At 36.0% G+C, this 21,974-nt stretch overlaps 4 protein-coding genes and 1 long non-coding RNA gene across 5 annotated transcripts; 3 read left to right on the top strand and 2 right to left on the bottom strand.

Moving 5' to 3' along the window:
• Positions 1-895: 895 nt before the first annotated feature.
• Positions 896-4,367, bottom strand: LOC111467145 (thiol protease aleurain-like). Its single transcript, XM_023111928.1, has 8 exons — positions 4,064-4,367; positions 3,855-3,976; positions 3,506-3,621; positions 2,877-2,950; positions 2,507-2,771; positions 1,762-1,893; positions 1,500-1,635; positions 896-1,119 (listed from the first exon to the last, which is right to left on the bottom strand). The coding sequence occupies exons 1-8, from the start codon at positions 4,255-4,257 to the stop codon at positions 1,082-1,084; spliced, it is 1,077 nt and encodes a 358-aa protein (XP_022967696.1). The 5' UTR covers positions 4,258-4,367; the 3' UTR covers positions 896-1,081.
• Positions 4,368-10,037: 5,670 nt separating this feature from the next.
• On the top strand, positions 10,038-11,930 carry LOC111466990 (serine/threonine-protein kinase RIPK-like). The gene is made up of 4 exons (XM_023111737.1): positions 10,038-10,464; positions 10,547-10,682; positions 10,775-11,035; positions 11,345-11,930. The coding sequence occupies exons 1-4, from the start codon at positions 10,078-10,080 to the stop codon at positions 11,824-11,826; spliced, it is 1,266 nt and encodes a 421-aa protein (XP_022967505.1). The 5' UTR covers positions 10,038-10,077; the 3' UTR covers positions 11,827-11,930.
• A 2,652-nt stretch (positions 11,931-14,582) lies between these two features.
• Positions 14,583-16,176, bottom strand: LOC111467761 (RING-box protein 1a). The gene is made up of 5 exons (XM_023112816.1): positions 15,920-16,176; positions 15,758-15,808; positions 15,587-15,646; positions 15,068-15,139; positions 14,583-14,975 (listed from the first exon to the last, which is right to left on the bottom strand). The coding sequence occupies exons 1-5, from the start codon at positions 16,050-16,052 to the stop codon at positions 14,938-14,940; spliced, it is 354 nt and encodes a 117-aa protein (XP_022968584.1). The 5' UTR covers positions 16,053-16,176; the 3' UTR covers positions 14,583-14,937.
• On the top strand, positions 15,386-21,826 carry LOC111467869. The gene is made up of 2 exons (XR_002714621.1): positions 15,386-15,431; positions 21,226-21,826. It is a non-coding gene; the product is annotated as an uncharacterized LOC111467869 (long non-coding RNA).
• Positions 18,778-21,248, top strand: LOC111466375 (subtilisin-like protease SBT1.8). The gene is made up of 2 exons (XM_023110997.1): positions 18,778-20,434; positions 20,505-21,248. The coding sequence occupies exons 1-2, from the start codon at positions 18,808-18,810 to the stop codon at positions 21,167-21,169; spliced, it is 2,292 nt and encodes a 763-aa protein (XP_022966765.1). The 5' UTR covers positions 18,778-18,807; the 3' UTR covers positions 21,170-21,248.
• Positions 21,827-21,974: the final 148 nt, after the last annotated feature.

The following is a 21,974-nucleotide window of genomic DNA, read 5'->3' as shown; positions in this document are numbered from 1 at the left end:
AATTACTTGCATTCTAAAAGCATGTATCCTCAATCTCAAATATATTTGTTCAACTAATTTTTTAAAATTTTATAATTAATGTTTGTGTTCATAAAAGTTTTTTTCTTTTTTTCTTTTTTACAAAATATATTCCAACACACAAGGGAAAGAAGAACGAAAAGATTTTCAAACTTTGAGCTCTCATTGGCAGCTATCTAGTATAGGGTGTATTGGATAAACGTAAAAAACCTTCTTTGGATTTGTCGAAGATTTTTGGAATTCATTTATTTCTCTCAGGGTTGGGTTGCTTTGGATTTGGTGCATTTCATGTAACCGAATTGTATGGTCCGGGAATATGGGTGTCCGATCCTTATGGATTAACTATAAGGGTACAGGCTCTAAATCCTGCGTGGAGTGTCGAAGGGTTAATCCTTTTGTTCCAGGCGGAATAGTCTCTCATCATATTTCAGCGGGTACGTTGGGCATATTAGAAGTGGGTCTATTCCATTTTAGTGTTCGTCCGCCCCAACATCTATCCAAAGGATTACGTATGGGAAATATTGAAACCATCCTTTCGAGTAGTATCGCAACTCCTACAATCGTGACACTTTAGTTGCTTAGTGTTTTACTTTCTTCGTTTTTATATTTATCATTCTTAAAAAATTGTGTCAACTACAAAAATGTAGAATTCGAAATATATAAATAATTGTACAATAAAAGAAAAGAAAGCGACTATTTTCGAATTAGGGTGGGAATTTGAAAACACCTTGTAAAATCTCAAATATAATATTCTTTCAGTAATTTGATGATCCATCAAAATAAAGATTAAAACTTAGATTAAAAAAAAAAGGAATTGAAAGAAAATAAGTTTATTTGTAATGAAAGGTTCCAAGTTCCAAACAGTGCCACCAGTAACTTATGAAGACAAACCTAAGAATCACTGAATATGCAAATTTACAAGAGCTTAAAGATCTATAACCAATACATTACATTACAGTCTGTATTAAATAAGAACTCCATGACTTGGGAACTTTAATTTGCAGATTGAGCCACCATAGCCATACCTTACCATCGCCGTAAGAAGCTTGGCCATTCTCCAACTCTAAGCGACAATGGGGTATGAAGCACAAGTTGCAACACCTGAAAAAGCCCAAATATTTTTATCAATACAGGAACCCATGAAGAACACTTGGCCACTATTTGTTTGGTTTCCTGTTACCATCTCATTGTTACAATAACCAGAAATTATTTAACATAATATTGGCACAATGTGATTGTGTTTAGGTAACCAAATGAGAATCAGCTGGAGAAAGATCTATCACAATGAAGATGATAAGATTACCTTCGTTGATTTAAAAGAGATTGTCAAATGTACCTTTAAATTTATATTCAATGGTTATTAAAGGATATATTGATTTGAATTTAAATTCAGCGGCTATGTATTAGAGAGCAGATACATTGTGGCAGCCTCGCTCAATAATTTTTCCTAACGAACAAATTTTGAACTAAAGAAAACTTACCACACATGTTCTTGCCCATCTCCATCTTGAAGTAGCCATTGTCACCCCACTTTGGTCCCCATGAGTTCTTTATAAGCCAGTATGGGACACCATCTTCAACCCCATAACCAACTGCAAGCACGGCGTGGTTTACATCCTGCCAGTTGAAACCAGAAACTGTCAGACGTGATCTTATCACGTTACCATGCCACTGCTGGCTGACTGAAGATGATGACATTCATGTTAAACTTTTTACAGAGCCAACAAAATAGTTAATGCTAACCTGAGGAGAACTGCCGCATGAATTACTGGTGTAAACTCCTTTTGAATATAAGCGAAAACCTTTCACCACTTGAAATGCTACGCTTACTGGTCGAACAAAAGCAACTGCATGCTTCAATTCATCTTCAGCGCCCTGCATATATAGCCACTAACAATTAGAAAAAGATTGTAACACGGTTTTTGAATACTAATTGGGCTTGTGCCAACTCTGCCCCGAAGAATTTTGTAACCGTCCAAGATCACCGCTAACAGATATGGTCTTCTTTGGATTTTCCTTTTTGAACTTCTCCTCGAGATTTTTAAAAAGGGCCTCCAAAGAGAGGTTTACACACCCTTATAGTCGTTATCCTCCCCAATCAAGTGAGATCTCACAATCCACCCCTCTTTGGAGCCCAGCGTCCTCGTTGGCACTCGTTCCTTCTCCAATCGATGTGGGACCCTCCAATCCACCCCATTTGGGGCCATCTCCCTTGCTGGCACACCGCCTCGTGTCCACCTCCTTCGGAGCTCAGCCTCCTCGCTAGCACATTGCTCGGTGTCTGGCTCTAATACCATCTATAACAGCCCAAGCCCACCCTTAGCAGATATTGTCTCTTTGGGCTTTCCCTCTTGAGGTTCCTTCAAGATTTTTAAAACGCGGCTAGAGAAAGGTTTCCACACCCTTATAAAGAGTGTTTCATTCTCCTCTTCAACCGATGTGAGATTTCCCAAAACGATAAATAAAGGAAATTGGTCCTTGCACTTACAAGAGTGATGTTCACAGAATCGATGACTTTGACTCCAACATTCTCAGACATGTATTTGCATTCGCCGTTCTTTGCAGTGTAAGGATATGCTGCTTCAGTGGCAAGGCCACCATTGTACTTGATGTATTCAAAAGCTTGGGAAGGCAGTCCACCATTACAGCCAAAGTTGTTAAAAGCTCCTGCACAGTCCACCAGCTGCTGCTCGGACAGGGAGATTCCCTCTCCATGTGCTTGTCTATAGGCCGCTTCAAGAGCTCCAGTTGTACTGCAACGGCAAATCAAAAGAAATTTTATGCATAAATATTGGTTGACCCTGAGCATCTTATCCCTATATTTCTATCCTCGACCAAGTGGAAAAGATAGAGCTAACCTGAATGTCCAGCAAGAACCACAGTGGCCTTGATCTTTAACAGGGCTGACAATGCCATCATCTCTCCAATCTTTCTGTATAGCGGACGTAGACAGTATGTAAACAAAGACTCAGCGTAAAAAAATTGTTTGAATGCGTGTACTTCTAACTAAGATAGACCCGATTTTCAATATTCGGTTGGTGGCAAACCGTAACTTTCTTAAATGAATATCATAGTTTCATTTGATCACTTGTATGCAGTGAAATTAGAGTGTTCCATAGTGGCTCATGCTTGGACAAAAAGATTGGCTGTTCATCCCAAATTGCCGATAAAATGTGTGATGGAAAGGGGTAGAACATCAAGAAGGAAGTTTGTCTTGGATTCAAAGAGAAATAAATTCAAAAAATTAAAAATTCAAATTTTGCTTCCATTGCAAAGAATGGGAAAATTGTATGTATAATAAACTGGAACGTAAACTTTTGCAGAACATAGGTCAGTTATGACGAGATAAAACAGAACTATAGAAGTCAGTTAGACTAAACCAAAATCATTTGGGTCAGAATTCTTGTAATGTTCACCCTCCAGCTTGTTCAAACAAAATATCAGTAATTCAGGATTCAAGTTGTCGAGAGTCGACGAAAGGATATACCGATTCAGGAAGAACGACATTAGTCAGTTTGTGGTTGCCTTTCGCGGTAGCAGAGCAGTTTTGAGCAGCTCCTAGCCTGTGTTTCTTGAACTCTTCCCACGACCAATCCGCAAAGTCTGCAGCAATAAAAAAATACAAGCATCATCATCGATTCAGCATCATCTTCTCCCTCTTTCTGAACTAATTACGTTAAGCGAGATAATTATCAGTAGAATCACTCGTACAGATAGCCATCCGAATCACAAGTCAAAATAATTATCTTATTTCCACAACGAACAAATCGATAAATTCTCATAAACCTACATTTCAAGCGAACTATTCAAAATCAGACATCAATCCTATGACTTACGATTGAGACCAAGTTTGTAAGAAAGGCCTTGTCTATTAGTCGATTTGATCAGTTCCAAACTCTCCAAGAAAATTCCGAAACGAAGCTTCAATTCCTCCGCTGTCTCATACCTCTTTCCATACCTGAAACAATCCACAACAATCTCACCTGAGTACAAAAAAAAAAGCCTAACTACAAGGAATGGATCATGGAGACACGATCAAATGAACCTGTGAGCAAATCGAGCGAATCGGAGAGCGTGACGAGTGTGACCAACGACTCGGACGACCTCCGACTCCAACTCCCGGAGACGGTCAGAGACCATTCGAATGGGATTGGAATCATCAAAGACGGATTCGGCAACAGCGCAGGAAAGAATCAGAAGAACAGAGGAGACGAAGAGCAAACGGTGAGCCATTTCCATTGGCAGATTCTCACCCTCAGTCTTCTTCCCTCCACAGAGTTAGGAAAGAAGACGAAACCCAATGGGCTATTTAGCAGTGGAAAATGGGGAATCTGATGGGAGCAATTTTCAGGCTTTCCTTATTAAAATACCCTTCCATAAATAAATGAACAATTCTTTTTTTTTTTTTTTCTATTTTTTCGGCATAAATTAAAATCCGGAGAAATTAAGAAAATAAGCATAATTTTTAATTATATTTTAGTCATTATACTTTCAATATTTAAACATTTTTTAAAAAAATCTAAAAATATATTCTCATTATTATGTGTATTTTTAAATAAGATTATTATTACTATTTTTTTTTAATTAGATGAAAAAAAAAAACTTAATTACTATTCTTAAAATTAGTTAGAAATATAGAAGTTAAATTTAAATATTTAAAGTTACATAAATTAAATGAAATTACTACTAAAATACACGCGTATTTCAGGGAATAACAAATTAAAAAACACCAATAATTAAGAATGGGCAATGGTAAATAAGGCCCAATAATATCTAGCCACGTGTTGGAACGTTGGTTGCGTGACGGCGGGTCTTTTTCAAGCTGGCGTACATGATGACGTGGACGAAATATCTTTAAAGATATTCGTGTATTCTTCTGTAGATTTTTTTTTTTTATTTTTTTCTCTTTTGTCAAAATATCTTGATTGGATGTGGGGAATGACATGGGAGCTTTAAATTATTGTTTGAGAAAAGAAAAAAAAATTAGTCCAATTATTAAATCTTTATAATAATTCAAACTTAGCACGCACTCAATTAAAATTTAGGTCGTCATTGATATAAACTATTTATACGTAACGATCTGTGTGTTCGAGCCATAAACCCCACCTTTGACATAGCCTTTGATATAGCCTTCAACCCCAAATTTTGGGTAATGTCAACACAAAAAACGGTTTGACATAGCCTTTAATATTATTAAATTATGTTGTCATTTGGTTTTCTACCGATTAAATCTGTCATTTTGGTCTTACTGCATCAAGAAAAGTTTTTACATCTTTAGACAGGTTTGAAACCATATGAGTTATCGCTTTTTGGGTGTTTTCAAAACGTTCGACGCACTCCTCCTTCTCGTCATCTTGGTTCTCAGCCGACTGGCACACTTGTATGTCAATTTTGAAACTTCACTAGATTGTGTTTGGATCATTGGTTGGCCCAAAACAGCCTTAATACTTACCATTAACTATTAAGGTATTGTAACGCTTCTTCAGAGCATATGATGCAAATTAAAGCTTATTAAGGAATTTTTCAAGACAAATAGAACGATAATCAAGAACTGTTGAGTCCAACCAATACTTCGTGATGTTATTTCAAGTCTCGAGATTTCATTAGCTTTTACTACTCGTACAAACATACTCATCGAGAGCTGACCCATGAGTCGTCTTATAAATTCATCAATCCATCCATATAAGTACTATGAAAAAGTTATTAAATTTTTTTTTTTTGAAAAATTTTAAAGTTTGAATAAGATATTCTTTGTTTATAAACGTATGATCATTCCTTAAATTAGCTGATGGGGACTTTCATCCTCCAACAATTACTAGGTAGGTCAAAGTACATAAGAGTTAAAAAAAATAGATTTTACCATTAATCGTAGGTCAAATAGTGGGATCGATTACTGCATATACCAACAAGGTGTGTATGTGGTCACTCAGTTACAAATATAACTTATTTAAAACATTTCTATATTTATCGAGCTATTAAAAATTTTATTTCTTTGAACCGGGTTAAATACACCCAAACCTTATATTAGCAAAATTTAACATTTTTTTTTTATGTTGAAATTTAAGTGAGACATTTTTCAACACCAAGGGTAGAATTGATAATTTTAGAAAGTGAAAGGACCAAATTAAAAATTACTTAAAAACTATAGAGCATTAGATTAGATGTATTTATCATTTAAAATGTGTTTAAAATAATAAGCTATTTTAAAACTAAAAAAAATAATTTCAACATGTATAAAACATAATAAATGGAATTAAAAAATAGAAAAAAAAAAATCTTATAGATTTGAAATTTAAGCCATTTGTTGCCTATGGGCCAAGGCCTAATCATCCCATCCAATATTGGTTTATCCACTAACCACTTTTCAAAAACCCAATTATTTTCGATTGATACTTTTCGGTTATGGTAATCATACGACTCAATAACTCAACCAACCAAGTTAGCTTTTTTCGATTTGGGTTAGGTTGAATATTTTGAAAATAAAAAGTTTGGATCGGTTCGCGTGTTAACATTTCTTTAATCAGGTTAATTCGACCAATTGCAAAATAGAGTTATAGCCCAACCAACCATATTTTTAAGATTATGTTTGATATTTGAATTTTATGAAATTTTAATATTAATGTAACATGTATGGCAGAAGTATGAATTTTTTAAAATAATTATAAAAAATAATGAACATCGAAGACAACTCAACTCAACCAATTTGAAAATAGAGAGTTGGGTTGTATAAGATGCGTTTACTATTTAACGGTAAAAAAAAAATATCCACCACAATGGAATGAGTGACATTTACCAAACATTTGTTAATTTTTCACATGGGCGGCCATACATGCACACGTGGCAATTCCATTAAAATTAACAGAAGTTACCTCAAGTTGAATTTACCCACGGTAATTTTTAAAAATTACAGAAAAGAACATGCTTTTATTTTTATAATTTAAACATGGGACATTTTAATTAGTTGAGATACACCAACTAATCCATAAAATTAAGAAAATAAAAACATTAATAATAACATGGAACATTCTAGATGAGGTTGGAAATAGTTGGAAATTTACCAATTATTTTGGATAAGCTTGGTTCCCAAGTAAATTAATAAAAAGGAATTACGTAATTATGATGAAAACATGATGATGTCATAAATATCGTACACATTATTCAAAGAGCAGAATAATTTTTAATTATGGGTCAAAACTAACGTGTTTAATTTTCAAATATTTGAAACTCTTGGTTCATTTGGTGAAAATCCAAATTAGAGGGTGAAGTGGTTGCGATATTTTTCTTAGATTTTCTTTCCCTCACCCCATCAATTCTATATTTATTTTTTTATTAATTATTAATATTTATTTCAAAATAATTTTTATTTGAAAAATACAATTTTCGTTTCTACGAGTTTGTTAACATTTAGAACCTATGATAATAAGACATCTAATATTTGCCTTAGTAAATAAGGAGTATAAGCTCTCATGGCTTTGCTTTAGGCTTCCCAAAAGGCCTTATTCCAATGGAATTAGTATTTCTCACTTATAAACTCATGATCATTCCCTAAATTAACCGATGTGGGACTTTCATCATTCAACAGGTAGCATTTTCAAACTTTAATTTTTCCTTATATTACTCAATCCAAAAGTGTGTACACGTGTCAAAATCATATTTAATTTTTTGAATTAATTAAATTCAAAAGTGAAAAAAAAAAAAAAAGATTTTGTTGAACATTTCTTACATTAGGATATAAATCATCCTATGTTATATTAAAATTCATCTATTGTAATATAGAGATCATATGCTAGAATTTTATTAATCGTTTATCACTTATATGTAAATGCGCATAAACGTCTATATATATATATATATATATATACTCCCTCCACCCATCAATAAAAAATAATACAACTATTTTCAATCATTACCAACTAACATGACCTAAACCCAATTATTTTAAGCTTATCTAAAAAATGATCTCGATCGGGTTAATAATGGTTCGAAAAATGCAATAATCTCGAGCAAATCTAAATAAACTTATCCAAATTCTTAATTTTTAGTTAATAATAATTCAAACAGACAATAAAATCGAAATGAGAAAAAAAATTATAAGATTCGTGGAAGGTTAATTATGAAGAATGGAAACTCTATCGAGTAAGGTTAGATATGAGAATTGGGGTTGATTGAGAAGGTGGTGATGTTTTTACCCATTGACTTTATTCACGGTTGGGCAATGGTACGACGCGTGGCCCCCACGCACCTACTACCTTTTCTTGAAATGACGAAATTACCCTCAAATTGGACTTTTGTTACATGTGAATAGTAATCAGCCACAAGGCAACAAAGACGATTTTATTTTTTCGTAACTTTATTATTATTTTTATTTTTATTTCACATTCAAATTTTGTCTCTCATTTGAAACTTCCTCTTTAAGTTGGGCCAAAAACAACAAAGTTAAAAAAATCAGGGACCGAAAAGAAAACATTTTTTTAAAATTTTAAAGATATTAATAAATTTTGTAAATGCTCAAGGATATAAGTATTTTAATTATTTTTATATATTTTAATATTTAGATTTGGTAATTGTTGATTTTTTCAATACTTATTTGGCAAGTTTTGATTAAGATAAGGTTAGCCATATCTATATTATTTAAATTATATAATATAAGAGTGATGTAAAGAGTGACATACATTCAAATTAAATTAATATTTCGAATAATCGCAACTTATTACTACAGAAATAATTCATTATATTATGAGACACTAAAAGAATATATATAATTAGACACCCAAACATTTTTCATTTAATTTTTATTTTATTTTATGGGTTCAATAAATATAATAATAATAATTATTATTATTATTATTATGTGTAATTGAAGACACGAAAAAACCGTAAACACGACCAATAGCCGGATGTTTTCGAATGATTCTCAACAACTGGAAACGTAGGACCCACTTCAGATCCAAAAGGTCAACTTTAGATGGAAGCAAGGCTCCTGATCTTCCTAAAAATCCGCCTTCAATAAAGTATGCATGTTGGACGGTCGTGATGGCGGTTACATTATCCAAAATTATAGAATCGAGTTGATGATATAATATTTTTTAGGGGGGGGTTGGAGGGAAGAGTTTCTAGAAGCAAAGGCAAAAATATTGCAATCTCACCAACTTTTGGTTCATTTTGTTGACGGAGTTATATCTGACCAAATCGCCAAGGAAAAATGACTGCATTTGGTTTCTAATATGGGGGGTTTAACCTAATTTTCTTATTAAAAATTATTGCATTCGATATAAAAATCACGGGGAATTATCTTTTTTTTTTAATATCTATTAATCCATCGACTGAGATATTCTTACGTGCACCTTGTTGGTATAGGTAGTGACTTTCCTTAGTCATCTTATTATCAAGATTGCTATCATTTGGGTATGGTCTCGGTTTATTTATGTACCACTTATTTACTAAGTGTTACACAGCTAGCCCATCTTTAGTTGTAAATTTTTTTTTAATAATGATCGAGTGTTGGATGAAAGTCCCACATCGGCTAATTTAGGGAATGCTCATGGGTTTACATAGTATTAGAGTTGTACTCTAAATTTAGTCATGTCAATAGAATCCTCAAATGTCGAACAAACGACTCCAAAAGAAAAAGAAGTCGAGGCTGAATGATCATGAATTTATGATCAAATACTATCTTCCCAATATATTTGATTAAATAGCCTTTTAAATAATAAAAAAAAGTAAATAAATAAGAGGAAAGTTCTTTCCATTATCTCTTAAATATTTTAAAATTGCACAAAATAAAAAAAAATAGAAATATTATATTTAATATGGGAAAATGCAAAAAAAGTCAAAGGGGTAGCGACGTCAATTCGGCTTGAAACACCAAACCGTATTATTTTCTTTTTAAAAAAATTTTAAAATAAATTATTCTATTTTATTTATTTAAATAAATAATTATTTAATTGAGTTGCCATCCAAGAAATTGCTCGCCGTTTTCACTTTATTTTTCTGTTTAAATACTTCTCTTTGTTCTTTAAATTCCAAAATTCTTCAAATTCTCTCATCAAAGCTCATCGAATGACGATGAAGAAAAAAGCTTCATGGAGGTGGTTGTTGCCGCCGATGTGCGGCGGCGATTTGCCGGCGCAGGCTACAAAGAAGGTGGCGGCAAAGCAAAGCTCTTTCAACAAGAGAATTTCCCAGCTGGATTTAAGCAATCCCAATTCTGTCCTTTCCGAAGACCTTTCCATGTCCCTCGCCGGCTCTAACATCCACATGTTCACTCTGGGAGAAATTAAGGTCATGACTCAAAGTTTCTCCACCGGAAATTTCATCGGAGAAGGTGGTTTCGGTCCGGTTTATAAAGGGTTCATCGACGACAAGCTTCGCCTTGGCCTCAAGGCTCAGCCAGTCGCCGTCAAGCTTTTGGACTTGGATGGCACACAAGGACATCGCGAGTGGCTGGTACGTCGTTGTTTTTAAGTCGATGAATTATGGTAAATTTAATTTATGGGTTCGTGATTAACGTGAACGTTTAACGTTTTAGACGGAGGTGATCTTTTTGGGACAATTACGGCATCCCCATTTGGTGAAATTGATTGGATATTGCTGTGAAGATGAACATAGAGTGTTGGTCTATGAGTATATGCCAAGAGGGAGCTTGGAGAATCAGCTGTTTAGAAGTAAGAAATTGTTGAGATTTTTTTAAAAATTGGTTTTTTTTTTTTTTCTTAGCTAAATTGATTGATTATTGTTATTATGATTTGTTTGGTAGGATTTTCAGTGTCGTTGCCATGGTCGACAAGAATGAAAATAGCTTTAGGAGCTGCGAAGGGATTAGCGTTTCTTCATGAAGCTGAAAAACCCGTCATTTATCGAGATTTCAAAGCTTCGAATATCTTATTAGATTCTGATTACAATGCAAAGCTCTCGGATTTTGGGTTGGCTAAAGATGGCCCTGATGGAGACGATACCCATGTCTCCACTCGAGTCATGGGAACTGAAGGATATGCTGCTCCTGAATATGTCATGACTGGTAAGCTCGGTCGAGTTTTTTTTTATAGTAATCTATCAACTTAAAACGTTTTTAAAGCTTAATTTAGCTTGGTGTTTAAAAACTCGATGACTGATCAGCTAAACTCAATTCGTTGGTTTGTTTCGGTAATATAAACTTATTTGAGTTGGGTTAAGTTCAAGTAAATGAAAGTTTTATGGATTCTTATAGAATTAGGTAAAAACAAAAATTTAAAGAAATAACTCGAGTTGGGTTCGTTATTTAATGAGAGTTGTTTGAATTGAAAAACTGTATAACTTGAACACGGGATTAACAAAATTTTTCTTACAGGTCACTTGACGGCAATGAGTGACGTGTATAGTTTTGGAGTGGTTCTTTTAGAGATGTTGACGGGACGACGGTCGTTAGAGAGAAACCGGCCGAACCGAGAGCAGAATTTGGTGGAATTTGCGCGACCAATGTTAAACGACAATAGAAGGTTGAGTCGAATAATGGATAGTAGACTCGAAGGACAATATTCAGAGATAGGAGCTAGAAAGGCAGCGGCATTGGCGTACCAATGCCTGAGCTACCGCCCGAAGCAGCGGCCAACGATGAGCGAAGTGGTGAAAATTCTAGAGCCATTGAAGGACTACCAAGACATGTCGATTGGGACCTTTGTTTTTGTAGTGCCGGAGACGGCGCCCACGACCAAGGGAAGTGAGACTCCAAAAGAAGAGAACGGAAGAGGAAAACATAACGGTCATCGTAGACGAGATCATCACCGTTACCCGAGATCGCCGGTGTTGGAAAGCGGCGGCCGGAGAGCGTAGGCCGTTGGATTGAGGACTTTGTAAATCGAAGATGTAGATAGAGATTCATTGGGAATATTTTACTTGCAAGTTGCAAACAGAAATTGTGGGTAATTATTATTATTTTTTATTCATAAATATTTGATATTTTAATAATTAAATGGAAAAAAAAAATTAAAATATTAAAAGTGAAAGTTGATAGAGAAATGACCAATTCAAATGGGACAACTCACCAACTCTAACTGTAATTTCAACATTATTTATTATTATTATTATTATTATTATTCATCCACCACCTTAGAATTACGAATAAGTAAACAAATTTAATTAAAACACGTTTTTGAATTTTGTGAAATGACGGTTTAAGCCTCATCCAGTCAACTGTTTAAGAAAAGGGAAAGTGGGCTGTTTGGTCCAAGTAGGTCTACGCCTCAATTTTGGCCTTTTAAAGAGGCGTGGTCTCGAAGGAACTCGTCTCGAACAAGATGGAAAATCTCAGAGTGTAAAAAGATTTTTCATTAATAGTTAAAATGACACGACAACATTGTTATGTCTATATATAGTTTCAAAGTTTCAAAAGTAATTGAGTTAGCCCATTTTTCGACCGAACAATATTTGAAATTTAAAAATGACGTAGAGTCGGTAAAATAAAATATTATATAAATTGATTGTATAGACTTAGAATCATGGATAAGATATTAAGAGTCGAGAGTAAAATAATATTTTACTCGTATTATATTTATATTATTTATAACTTGATAAAAAAATTCATATATATATATATATATATATATATATTTTGCAATCCCAAACAAATAAAGTATGCAATATTCAAATATACCTCACCTACTATACACGTGCGGTTATGCACACGTCCATCTAGAAGAACAATTCAACTCATGTCCCTTGCAATAATTAAGCTTTTTTTTTTTATAAAACTTTTTTATTTCGTTGTCAATCCACCCGCCCTACCCTACTCTTTTTTAGTTGAACAATGGTAGAAGTGTAAAATGAAACGTGCAAGTCATAAAAACTCGATTGGAATAAAAGAAATTAGTAAAAAAAAAATTTTATCGCTGACCGTACAAATTTTTCTGACAATTTAAAAAACAGAAACAAAGAAAGTAGGACGAAAGTTGATAAAACTCGTTCAAAAAAATGTAAAATATATCGTAATTTTTATTGAGAATCTAAAAACTAGCGATATTCATACTAATATCACATATACTAATTGATAATCGTGATCAAATTGACGAAGTTGTTTCAATATGGTATTCCCAAAAATCGAATTTTCATTGAGATATTAAAATATTAGGAACGGGAACGACTTTTTCGGTAATTTTTCCCATTTAAATATTAGGAATTTTGTAGTAAGAGAGAGACAAAGTCATCCAAAATTTAGCCCTTGTTTTTGAAATATTTACTCAAAGAAAGCTTTGTAGAAAATTATTGACAATGGTAATTTATGAGGTTTTCAAATTTGTTTGCTTGTGGGAAAAAAAAATTCATGACTAAAAAATGTGTGACCCATTCAAAGAATTGAAAAATTATCAATAATAATAAGAGATAATATTCCATGAATTAGGGTTTATGTGATGAATTTGGGATTTTTTGGTGATGGGTCTCAATCAATGGGTGACCTTACAATGATCTCTTAAATAAAGTTATAAAATAATATGAACAATCTCTTAGTCCATTTGACTTTGGTGCTTCTCCCATGAAGATTCCATCTATGATTAATAACAAATATGTTTTCAACTTTGGAAGTAATACCAAATATGTTAAATTCTTTTACTCAATTTTTTGTCAAAGTCAACCTTTGTCGTTTTGATGACAAATTAGTGTGAACGTTTTCTTGTTTTATACCAAGAATGCCTTTACCAAGTTTGATCATTTAGGTCGTTTGAAAAAAGAACAAAAAACGTCAATTCATTTACCTGTCTCATTACATCTTTTCATAATGACAGTGATGTAGATATTGATTCATCGTGATTGTTATTTGGAGATTAATTAAAATATACAATAACGATGGACAAATAGTACAATGTCACATCACAATCTATGTGCTATAGTTGATAATGATCTATGTGCTATAGTTGATAATGGCTTGTTTGTTTGGTCATTATATAGCAAACGTTTGAGAAGACTAGTCGTAGATGGTCATCAACCTTGGAAGTAGTTTTAACATTTGTTTGGTCATATGATGTAATTTGGAAAATGTTTGGTCATGAATAGACCAAAATTTCTACCAAATGCAAACTTAAAAGGAGTAAAATTGTTACGCTTAAAAACTAAATAAACCAAACTGCAATTTCAAGAAGGTAATTTTCCTAATTATCAAAATTTAGAAATTAGCTAAATATGATAATTTCTCGTACTTGCTGGGTTGGCCCATGAGAGTCCATATGGGCTAAATATGTAGAATGGGAGCTAACAGCCCAATCTTTGCATTGTTCTAGCCATTTATCAGTGTGCAAAAGTGGACTTGAGACTAAATATACGCTTTAGACATACCTTTCCCACATTCTACCATTACTAAAATTGACTAATTTATAAGCTTACATGACATAATAGCTTGGAAAATGCAATGTAGAAAATGGCTGAACTAAAGAAAAGAGAAGTGTTAGCCAATTCCTTCAAATTTGGAGGAATTATATCATCAGCCTTCAAATTATGTTACTTTGTACTGTAAAATCGTCACTTATTTTCTGACCCTTAATAATATACCATTGAATAACTTTATGAATTGGGAAAATCATCAACACTCTCATCTCAAATTACGTTTTCAATATAACCATAGTATAAAATCAAAGGAAGAAAGGACTTTCACCAAGATATTTAGCAACATCTCTGTGAAAATAACAAAGAGATTTGGCACTCTGATTCAACCAAAAACATGCACAAAGGGAACAGCAGGGAAGTTCACAGAAGGAACGTAAACTTTTAGCTCAATGCTTGGAGTGAAGCAACTAAGATTATGTTAAACTACTTCCAAATTTAAAAAGGTACAAAGATACATATAGCAAATCATAACAGGATATTGGGAATGGACATTAGAGGTTCAAATATTCAACCAACAAACATTTCAAGTAGAGTTTGTCTGACCTCCGACGTTGCAACCGTACAAAGGTCCTAATGTCCATACTTCTGGAACTCCCATTCGCTGTTATCTGAAAAGCATAACAAAAGTTCAATCAAGAATGAGCAGAATTTTCATACGGTTCTGTGAGTTAAAAACATTAAAGGATACGAGAAAGTATACCCAATGGACAAACTTGGCGAGTCTTCAACCAACGACTAATGCAGTGGAAGTGAAAAGCATGGTTGCAAACCCCTGCAAATAACAATCTTAATAAGTGCAAAACCAAAGCATTGAGGTAAAGAAAAGAGTTAATCCCTAAAGGAAAGAGAGATTATCAAAAGGGACTCAAACAAATTTATGGTTTAACCATGCATCCAAAGGACTGCGGACACGAGATCAAATGACGAACCACCATGAAAATCCCCGATGGATCTGAAACTTTTAGAATTTAAAATAGCTTACATGAACAACATAAAACAAAGAAAAGCATGGTCCATTCAACAAGAGAGTTGTTAATGTTTGGCAGTGTGATCAAGAAAAATAAGTAGCTTAAGATAATTTTTCAGTCACCGAGATATCTCAAGGCTGCTTTGCACAACCACCATAAGACAAAGTGATCAAATTTACCAGCATAAGAAAGGTAAGACAAGGAAACAAGAACAAAAGCTAGGGTTTCAGAAAAGAGGCGTAATAGCATACCCCAAGCGACAGTACATTCCTCACTAGTGGCACTCGCCTGATTCGCCTGACATTCAATGCCTAAACACCAAACCAATCGGGACACACAACAGTAAGAAACATCAAATCAACATCCAAAACCACATCTAGAATTAAAGAACACTTAGAACTCCAGAAACTCTTTCAACTTACAGAGATCCATTATGTGATTCCTACAAATAGCACAATTATCGACAACAATATCTGCACAAGTAAATTACAAATTACGTTAAAATAATCATTAAGAAACGTCCAAACTACTGCAACATATCTCTACAAGAAACCGTAAAAGTCGAAATTAAGGTTTGAAAGTACCCCAAGCCCAAAGAGCGACAGCATTCCACTTCTTGATCTCAAATCGCTTAGGTTTCTTGGAGGATGAAGGACCAGCACTACTCGAAGCCTCACCAGCGGGAACCATAGGCACATCCGAATCCAGCGTAGCCATGGCTGAAACCTCGACCGCAGAGCGTCAGTTCTCCGGTCAGCGGCGTAGAAGAAACCCGGGAAGTGAAAAAGAATATCGTAGTTTTGTGTTGCGGAAGAGGTCAAGAATCTAGATTAGACAATTTCCAAAAGTCTCTTATTTGTTTGGGCCTTTCCTTTATTCGGCCCATTTAGATCGGCCCATAAAATGGTAATTGTCGAAAATATACAAATATTTATAATTAAATATTTTCGAACATATATTCTTTTATTTTACATTTTCTTTCCTTAAATACCTTTATTTTATTTAATTAATTTTTTTTAAAAAATATTATACCTATAGAGTACGTGGTTGAATCTAAGTGATTAATATACCAAAAGTATTTATAAATACGAATATCTATGAATAAAATTTTCACGACAATTCTCAACAATTTTAAGATGAGCCCTCGAACGGGTGAATTATAAGATTCCACTTCGATTGGAGAAGAGAACGAATCATTTATTACAACAATGTAGAAACCTCTCTCTAGCCGACGTATTGTAAAACTGTGAGGCTAAGTAATCTAAGAAGATGGAGAGATAAAAAAGTTGGGATTTTGGCTTTGGGTTCTTGAAAGGAGTGTGTGGTTAAGAAAACTTATAAAGGTCTATTTGGGACGTTGAGCTAGATTTAGTTGGAATCCCCGTTTGAACTTAGGGTTTAAAAACTCCATTCCAATCATTTCTTACTACGAACTTTCAAGATATTGTTTTTTTTTTCATGAATTTTACCATGTAGCGACTGCTAAAGTATTATAGCACATGAATTAAATGTATCAGAACCCAACATCGGGCGGTGTGCCAATGAAGACGTTGGGTCTCAAGAGGGGTAGATTGTGAGATCTTACATAAGTTAGAGAGAAGAACGAAACATTACTTATAAAAGTGTGGAAACATCCCCCTACCAAACATGTTTTAAAATTGCGAAGTAAACAGTGATATATAACGGACTAAAACGAACAATATCTGCTAACGATGCACTTAAGTTGTTACATTACTAGTTCAAATCTTTCTCCAATGTATGACAAGGACTAGAATTCAACACTCCTTTATAACTCAAGCCAACGTAGTAGTCCAAAAACATACTTTCAAAACCCAGACTAAAGAATTTAGCAATCCGAACACAAATTTATAGACAACGTGTAAACAACTTAGCAATCCAAATACACCGACTTATTAACTAAAGATTTCATAACTCGACGCTAAAACAGCCCATCAATATCCAATCAAACTTGCCTATCTCATTAGCACAACGGCCAGTGCGAGGTTTTGCATTAGAATAAAAGCAAGAGATGCAGCCGTTACCTTATTTTATGCAAATGGTGTGTGTGCATGTATGTGTATGTCCGTTCTGCCCAGTCCTCTCTATCACTCCTTTCCTTTTAAATAAAAAAGTGTAAAAAAGAGACCCTTTTGTCATGAAGAATAAGTTTATGCATCGAGTTTGATTATCATTTTGTATTTGTTTAATGTCATTTAGGAGAAACTTTGTAGTGGAAAATATACCCTTTATAAACACTTTGATTATTGAGATTTGTTGTTACTCGTAGACGTAAGAGGATTTCTTCTTTCCAAACCACGTAAATTTTTGTGTCTCTTTATTCAATTTCTGTTTGTGGGTGTATAAGTACGATCGAACTTGCTTCCGCTTCCGTTACAAACATCTTTTAAGTCTGGCATATAGTTTTTGAGCGAGTATTGATTGTAATACGTTGATGCAGAGAATTTGGTTGTTTTCTGAGTGGGTGTTTGTAGCCATTCATTCATATGCAAGGAAAGACAAAATTATAGATACAAAATCCCCACTCACGGGTTACTACTTCAAAACAAGCTAAACCCGTGAGAGGAACAACAAATTTTGTAGCCTTCTTTTTCCATGCACTCCCCCCTAATCTTTATTTTCAATATAGAAACAACAAAATTTGTTGAATAACATTCATTATGGACTAGGCATGTTCTTATTTTCGCTCGTGACTAGTTCACCACTGCAACTAAGCCAAAAAAAGTATACATTTTTGGAGGCGAAGAAGTTCTAAGAAATCTGTTCAATATACCTCTGTGTGGAAAACACTTAAACTTTTTATTAACACTAGTTGAGAAGAGATTATAAGACATTTTGAGACTACTTGGGATGAAAACCTAGGTGGGGTGAAGGGGTATTGAGACTAGTAGAGATTTCTTGAGATGAAAATTTACGTGGGTGGAAAGGTATATAGGTATCTTTATTCTTAAATACGTAAATCACTAGTAGGCTAGTGATGATATTTTAATACTCCCCTCAGCATTAGTCTTTATTTGTTGCGCCATGTTGATCTGACAGCAAAAGCTCTCATGTTTTAGTTCTTTCGTAAACAAGTCTGACACTTGATTTTCTGTCTCGACCTATTGCATCTCGATTTCTTCGTTCGAGACTTTTTACTAAGAAATAGGGCAAACTCGTTTTGATACTAGATAGTGATGATATTTGAACGAAATCTTTGGAGTGAACAGAAAATCAATTAACTTGGTCTGATCGGTGGTATTTATGTAACACGAGGGAAATGGTAGCCTTGTTTGCAACTTTACCTTGCCATATAAACCAGACACTGGTTCCTGCATTGTCCTTCTCTAACCGCTCTTTTTTTTTTTTGAAAGTCAGCTTAGTTTTGGGCTGTGTTAAGCCATTACCCTCTTTCCTAGCTCTACTTATATGCTTTGCTATGAGTAAGATATTGCTCTACTCTCCCTTTCTTCCCATGGGCTCCATGGCAATTGTTCTTGTTCTTGTTGTTCATCTTGTTCTTCGTCCTTGTGTCTTCGTCGATGCCAAGACAACCTACATCGTTCGCATGAAACATCATGCTCTGCCTTCTGAGTATCCCACACATCATCACTGGTACTCTGCCCATCTCCAAACCCTATCCTCCTCCGCCACCTCTGATTCCATTCTCTACGCCTACACATCCGCCTACAATGGCTTCGCTGCTTCTCTGAATCCAGAGGAAGCCCAATTGCTTCGCCAATCGGATTCCATTCTGGGTGTCTATGAAGACTCTGTTTATAACCTTCACACCACTCGAACTCCGGGATTCCTCGGCCTCAACTCCAATTTCGGCTTCTGGGAAGGTCACAACACTCAGGATCTCCACCAGGCTTCTCATGATGTTATTATTGGGGTTATCGACACCGGGATTTGGCCGGAGTCTATGAGCTTTGACGACACTGGAATGCCGGAGATTCCATCGCGGTGGTGTGGAGAATGCGAATCAGGGCCCGATTTCCACCCTTCACTGTGTAACAAGAAACTAATCGGAGCTCGCAGCTTCTCGAAGGGTTATCAAATGGCTTCTAATGATGGGTACTTCGGAAATCCAAGAGAAAACCAGTCGCCTAGAGACCAGGATGGACACGGCACGCACACAGCAAGCACGGCTGCTGGGTCACATGTGGCTAACGCGAGCTTACTTGGGTATGCCAGAGGCATTGCCAGGGGGATGGCTCCTCAAGCGAGAGTTGCAGCTTACAAAACCTGTTGGTCCACTGGTTGCTTTGGATCTGACATTCTTGCAGGTATGGATCGGGCATTATCGGACGGTGTCGATGTACTCTCACTCTCTTTGGGCGGTGGCTCTGCACCTTATTACCAGGATACAATTGCAATAGGAGCATTTGCAGCCATGGAGAATGGGGTTTTTGTTTCGTGCTCAGCAGGGAACAGTGGGCCAAACTTGGCTTCTCTGGTTAATGTGGCACCTTGGATCATGACGGTCGGAGCTGGAACTCTGGACCGGGATTTTCCAGCTTATGTCCAACTCGGAAATGGCAAGCGGTTCACTGGAGTGTCGCTCTACAGTGGCCAAGGAATGAACAAGCCGGTGGGTTTGGTGTACAATGAAGGAAGCAACACCTCCAGCAACATGTGTTTGCCCGGTTCTCTTGACCCGGAATTGGTCAAAGGGAAAGTGGTGGTCTGCGACAGGGGAATCAACGCCAGAGCAGAGAAGGGAGGAGTGGTGCGAGATGCCGGTGGATTTGGGATGATCCTAGCAAACACAGCGGCTAATGGAGAGAAATTGGTGGCTGACAGCCACTTGCTGCCGGCCGTGGCAGTGGGGAGAATAACCGGCGACATGATCCGGCATTATGTGCGGTCAGTTTCGAAGCCGACGGCGCTGCTAAGCTTTGGTGGGACAGTTATGAACGTGCGCCCATCTCCAGTGGTGGCGGCCTTCAGTTCCCGAGGACCCAACTTGGTAACGCCCCAAATCCTAAAGCCGGACGTTATTGGGCCTGGCGTTAACATCTTGGCTGCCTGGTCTGAGTCCATTGGACCTACCGGATTGGACAGCGACAAGAGAAAAACACAGTTCAATATTATGTCAGGTATGTCCTAAATGGCTCTTGCTTAGGCTTACCCTTTCGCTCTTTAGCTGATAAATCTTCTGCTATTTAGGAACATCAATGTCTTGCCCACATATAAGCGGGCTGGCGGCATTGATGAAGGCAGCTCATCCGAAATGGAGTCCAAGTGCTATCAAATCTGCGTTAATGACCACTGCATACACGCTGGACAACACCAACTCATCTCTCCGGGATGCTGCCGGAGGGGCGTTTTCCAATCCATGGGGCCATGGAGCTGGCCACGTTGATCCTCACAAAGCCCTCTCCCCAGGTCTTCTATACGATATCTCGATCGATGACTACCTTGCCTTCCTGTGCTCCTTAGACTACGGGATTGATCATGTTCGGGCAATTGTGAAGCAATCGAATGTAACGTGCTCCCGAAAGTTTGCAGACCCAGGACAACTTAACTACCCTACATTTTCAGTTGTGTTCGGGGGAAAGAGGGTGGTTCAATACACTCGTGAAGTCACGAATGTTGGGGCTGCAGGGTCGGTTTATGAAGTGGCTACTACTGCACCGTTGGCTGTGGAGGTGATGGTGAAACCGTCAAAGCTTGTTTTCACCAAAGTTGGTGAGAAGAAAATGTACACTGTCACATTTATGACGAGCGGGGATGCTGCTCTAACCGCGAGATATGGGTTTGGATCGATTGTGTGGAGCAATGATCTACACGAAGTTAGGAGCCCAGTGGCATTCACCTGGACAAGGTTGTGATTGTTGTTTTCGTATAGGGCGTTTTCCATTTGATACTGGCTTTTCCATTCCGCCAGCAAGAAGTTGATGATCAACAAGAGAACGATGATCATCATCATCAAGCATAGGAAAATTCAGTGTCTGATTTGCCAATAGACAGTAGAAGAAGAGTCTGAAAAGTTGTGTCAGTTTACGAAGTTGGGAAGTCCCGGGGAGAGTTGAACCAAATGTAATGCCATAACACATACTTTGTTTACTTCACTTTACTATTTCCTAGTTATATCTTAAATAACTCCCAAATCTCTCTAGATATTTCTATTTTTGTATAACAAACTAAGGCTACTAACAGATATTATCTGCTTTGGCCTATTGTGTAAGCGTCTACTAAGAAGAGTTTCCATATCCTTATAAAGAATGCTCCGTTTCCCTCTCTAATCGATGTGGGTATCTAACAATCCAGCCCCCTTGAGAGCCAGCGTTCTCATTGGCACACCACCAGATGTTTGGCTTTGATACCATTTGTAACAGCTTGTAAAAGTCTAAGCTCATTGCTAACAGATATTTTGTTTCCTAGCAATACGTAACGAGCTAAAACGAATAATATTTACTAGCAAAACTGTAAAACTAGACAAAACAACAGTGACGAACAGAGACCTTGCCCAATTCATATGTCAAATTCAAAAACAGTCCAATGCTGCCTATCCGTATTCAACTCACAAGCTAAGTAGCATAAGAACAATCATGTACCGATCAGTGGGGGAGTACTAAATATTAGATAAAGATCATGAGCATGGTATCTCAACCGTTGATGCAAGAAGCATATGGG

This window comes from Cucurbita maxima, unplaced genomic scaffold, assembly GCF_002738345.1.
Source record: "Cucurbita maxima cultivar Rimu unplaced genomic scaffold, Cmax_1.0 Cma_Scf00002, whole genome shotgun sequence".
NCBI lineage: Eukaryota > Viridiplantae > Streptophyta > Magnoliopsida > Cucurbitales > Cucurbitaceae > Cucurbita > Cucurbita maxima.
This window is presented reverse-complemented; position numbering and strand designations above follow the sequence as displayed.

Excerpts from the sequence above, each read along its gene's own strand:
- LOC111467145 (XM_023111928.1), bottom strand. The coding sequence starts at position 4,257 with ATGGAAATGGCTCACCGTTTGCTCTTCGTCTCCTCTGTTCTTCTGATT. Across the intron at positions 3,622-3,854 it reads TTACAAACTTGGTCTCAATC|ACTTTGCGGATTGGTCGTGG; the intron begins GTAAGTCATAGG and ends TTATTGCTGCAG. Across the intron at positions 1,636-1,761 it reads CATGCGGCAGTTCTCCTCAG|GATGTAAACCACGCCGTGCT; the intron begins GTTAGCATTAAC and ends TTCAACTGGCAG.
- LOC111467761 (XM_023112816.1), bottom strand. The coding sequence starts at position 16,052 with ATGGCTACGCTGGATTCGGATGTGCCTATGGTTCCCGCTGGTGAGGCT. Across the intron at positions 15,647-15,757 it reads GAATCACATAATGGATCTCT|GCATTGAATGTCAGGCGAAT; the intron begins GTAAGTTGAAAG and ends TTTGGTGTTTAG. Across the intron at positions 14,976-15,067 it reads TCGCCAAGTTTGTCCATTGG|ATAACAGCGAATGGGAGTTC; the intron begins GTATACTTTCTC and ends TATGCTTTTCAG.
- LOC111466375 (XM_023110997.1), top strand. The coding sequence starts at position 18,808 with ATGGGCTCCATGGCAATTGTTCTTGTTCTTGTTGTTCATCTTGTTCTT. Across the intron at positions 20,435-20,504 it reads ACAGTTCAATATTATGTCAG|GAACATCAATGTCTTGCCCA; the intron begins GTATGTCCTAAA and ends TCTGCTATTTAG.
- LOC111466990 (XM_023111737.1), top strand. The coding sequence starts at position 10,078 with ATGACGATGAAGAAAAAAGCTTCATGGAGGTGGTTGTTGCCGCCGATG. Across the intron at positions 10,465-10,546 it reads AAGGACATCGCGAGTGGCTG|ACGGAGGTGATCTTTTTGGG; the intron begins GTACGTCGTTGT and ends TTAACGTTTTAG. Across the intron at positions 10,683-10,774 it reads GGAGAATCAGCTGTTTAGAA|GATTTTCAGTGTCGTTGCCA; the intron begins GTAAGAAATTGT and ends TTTGTTTGGTAG.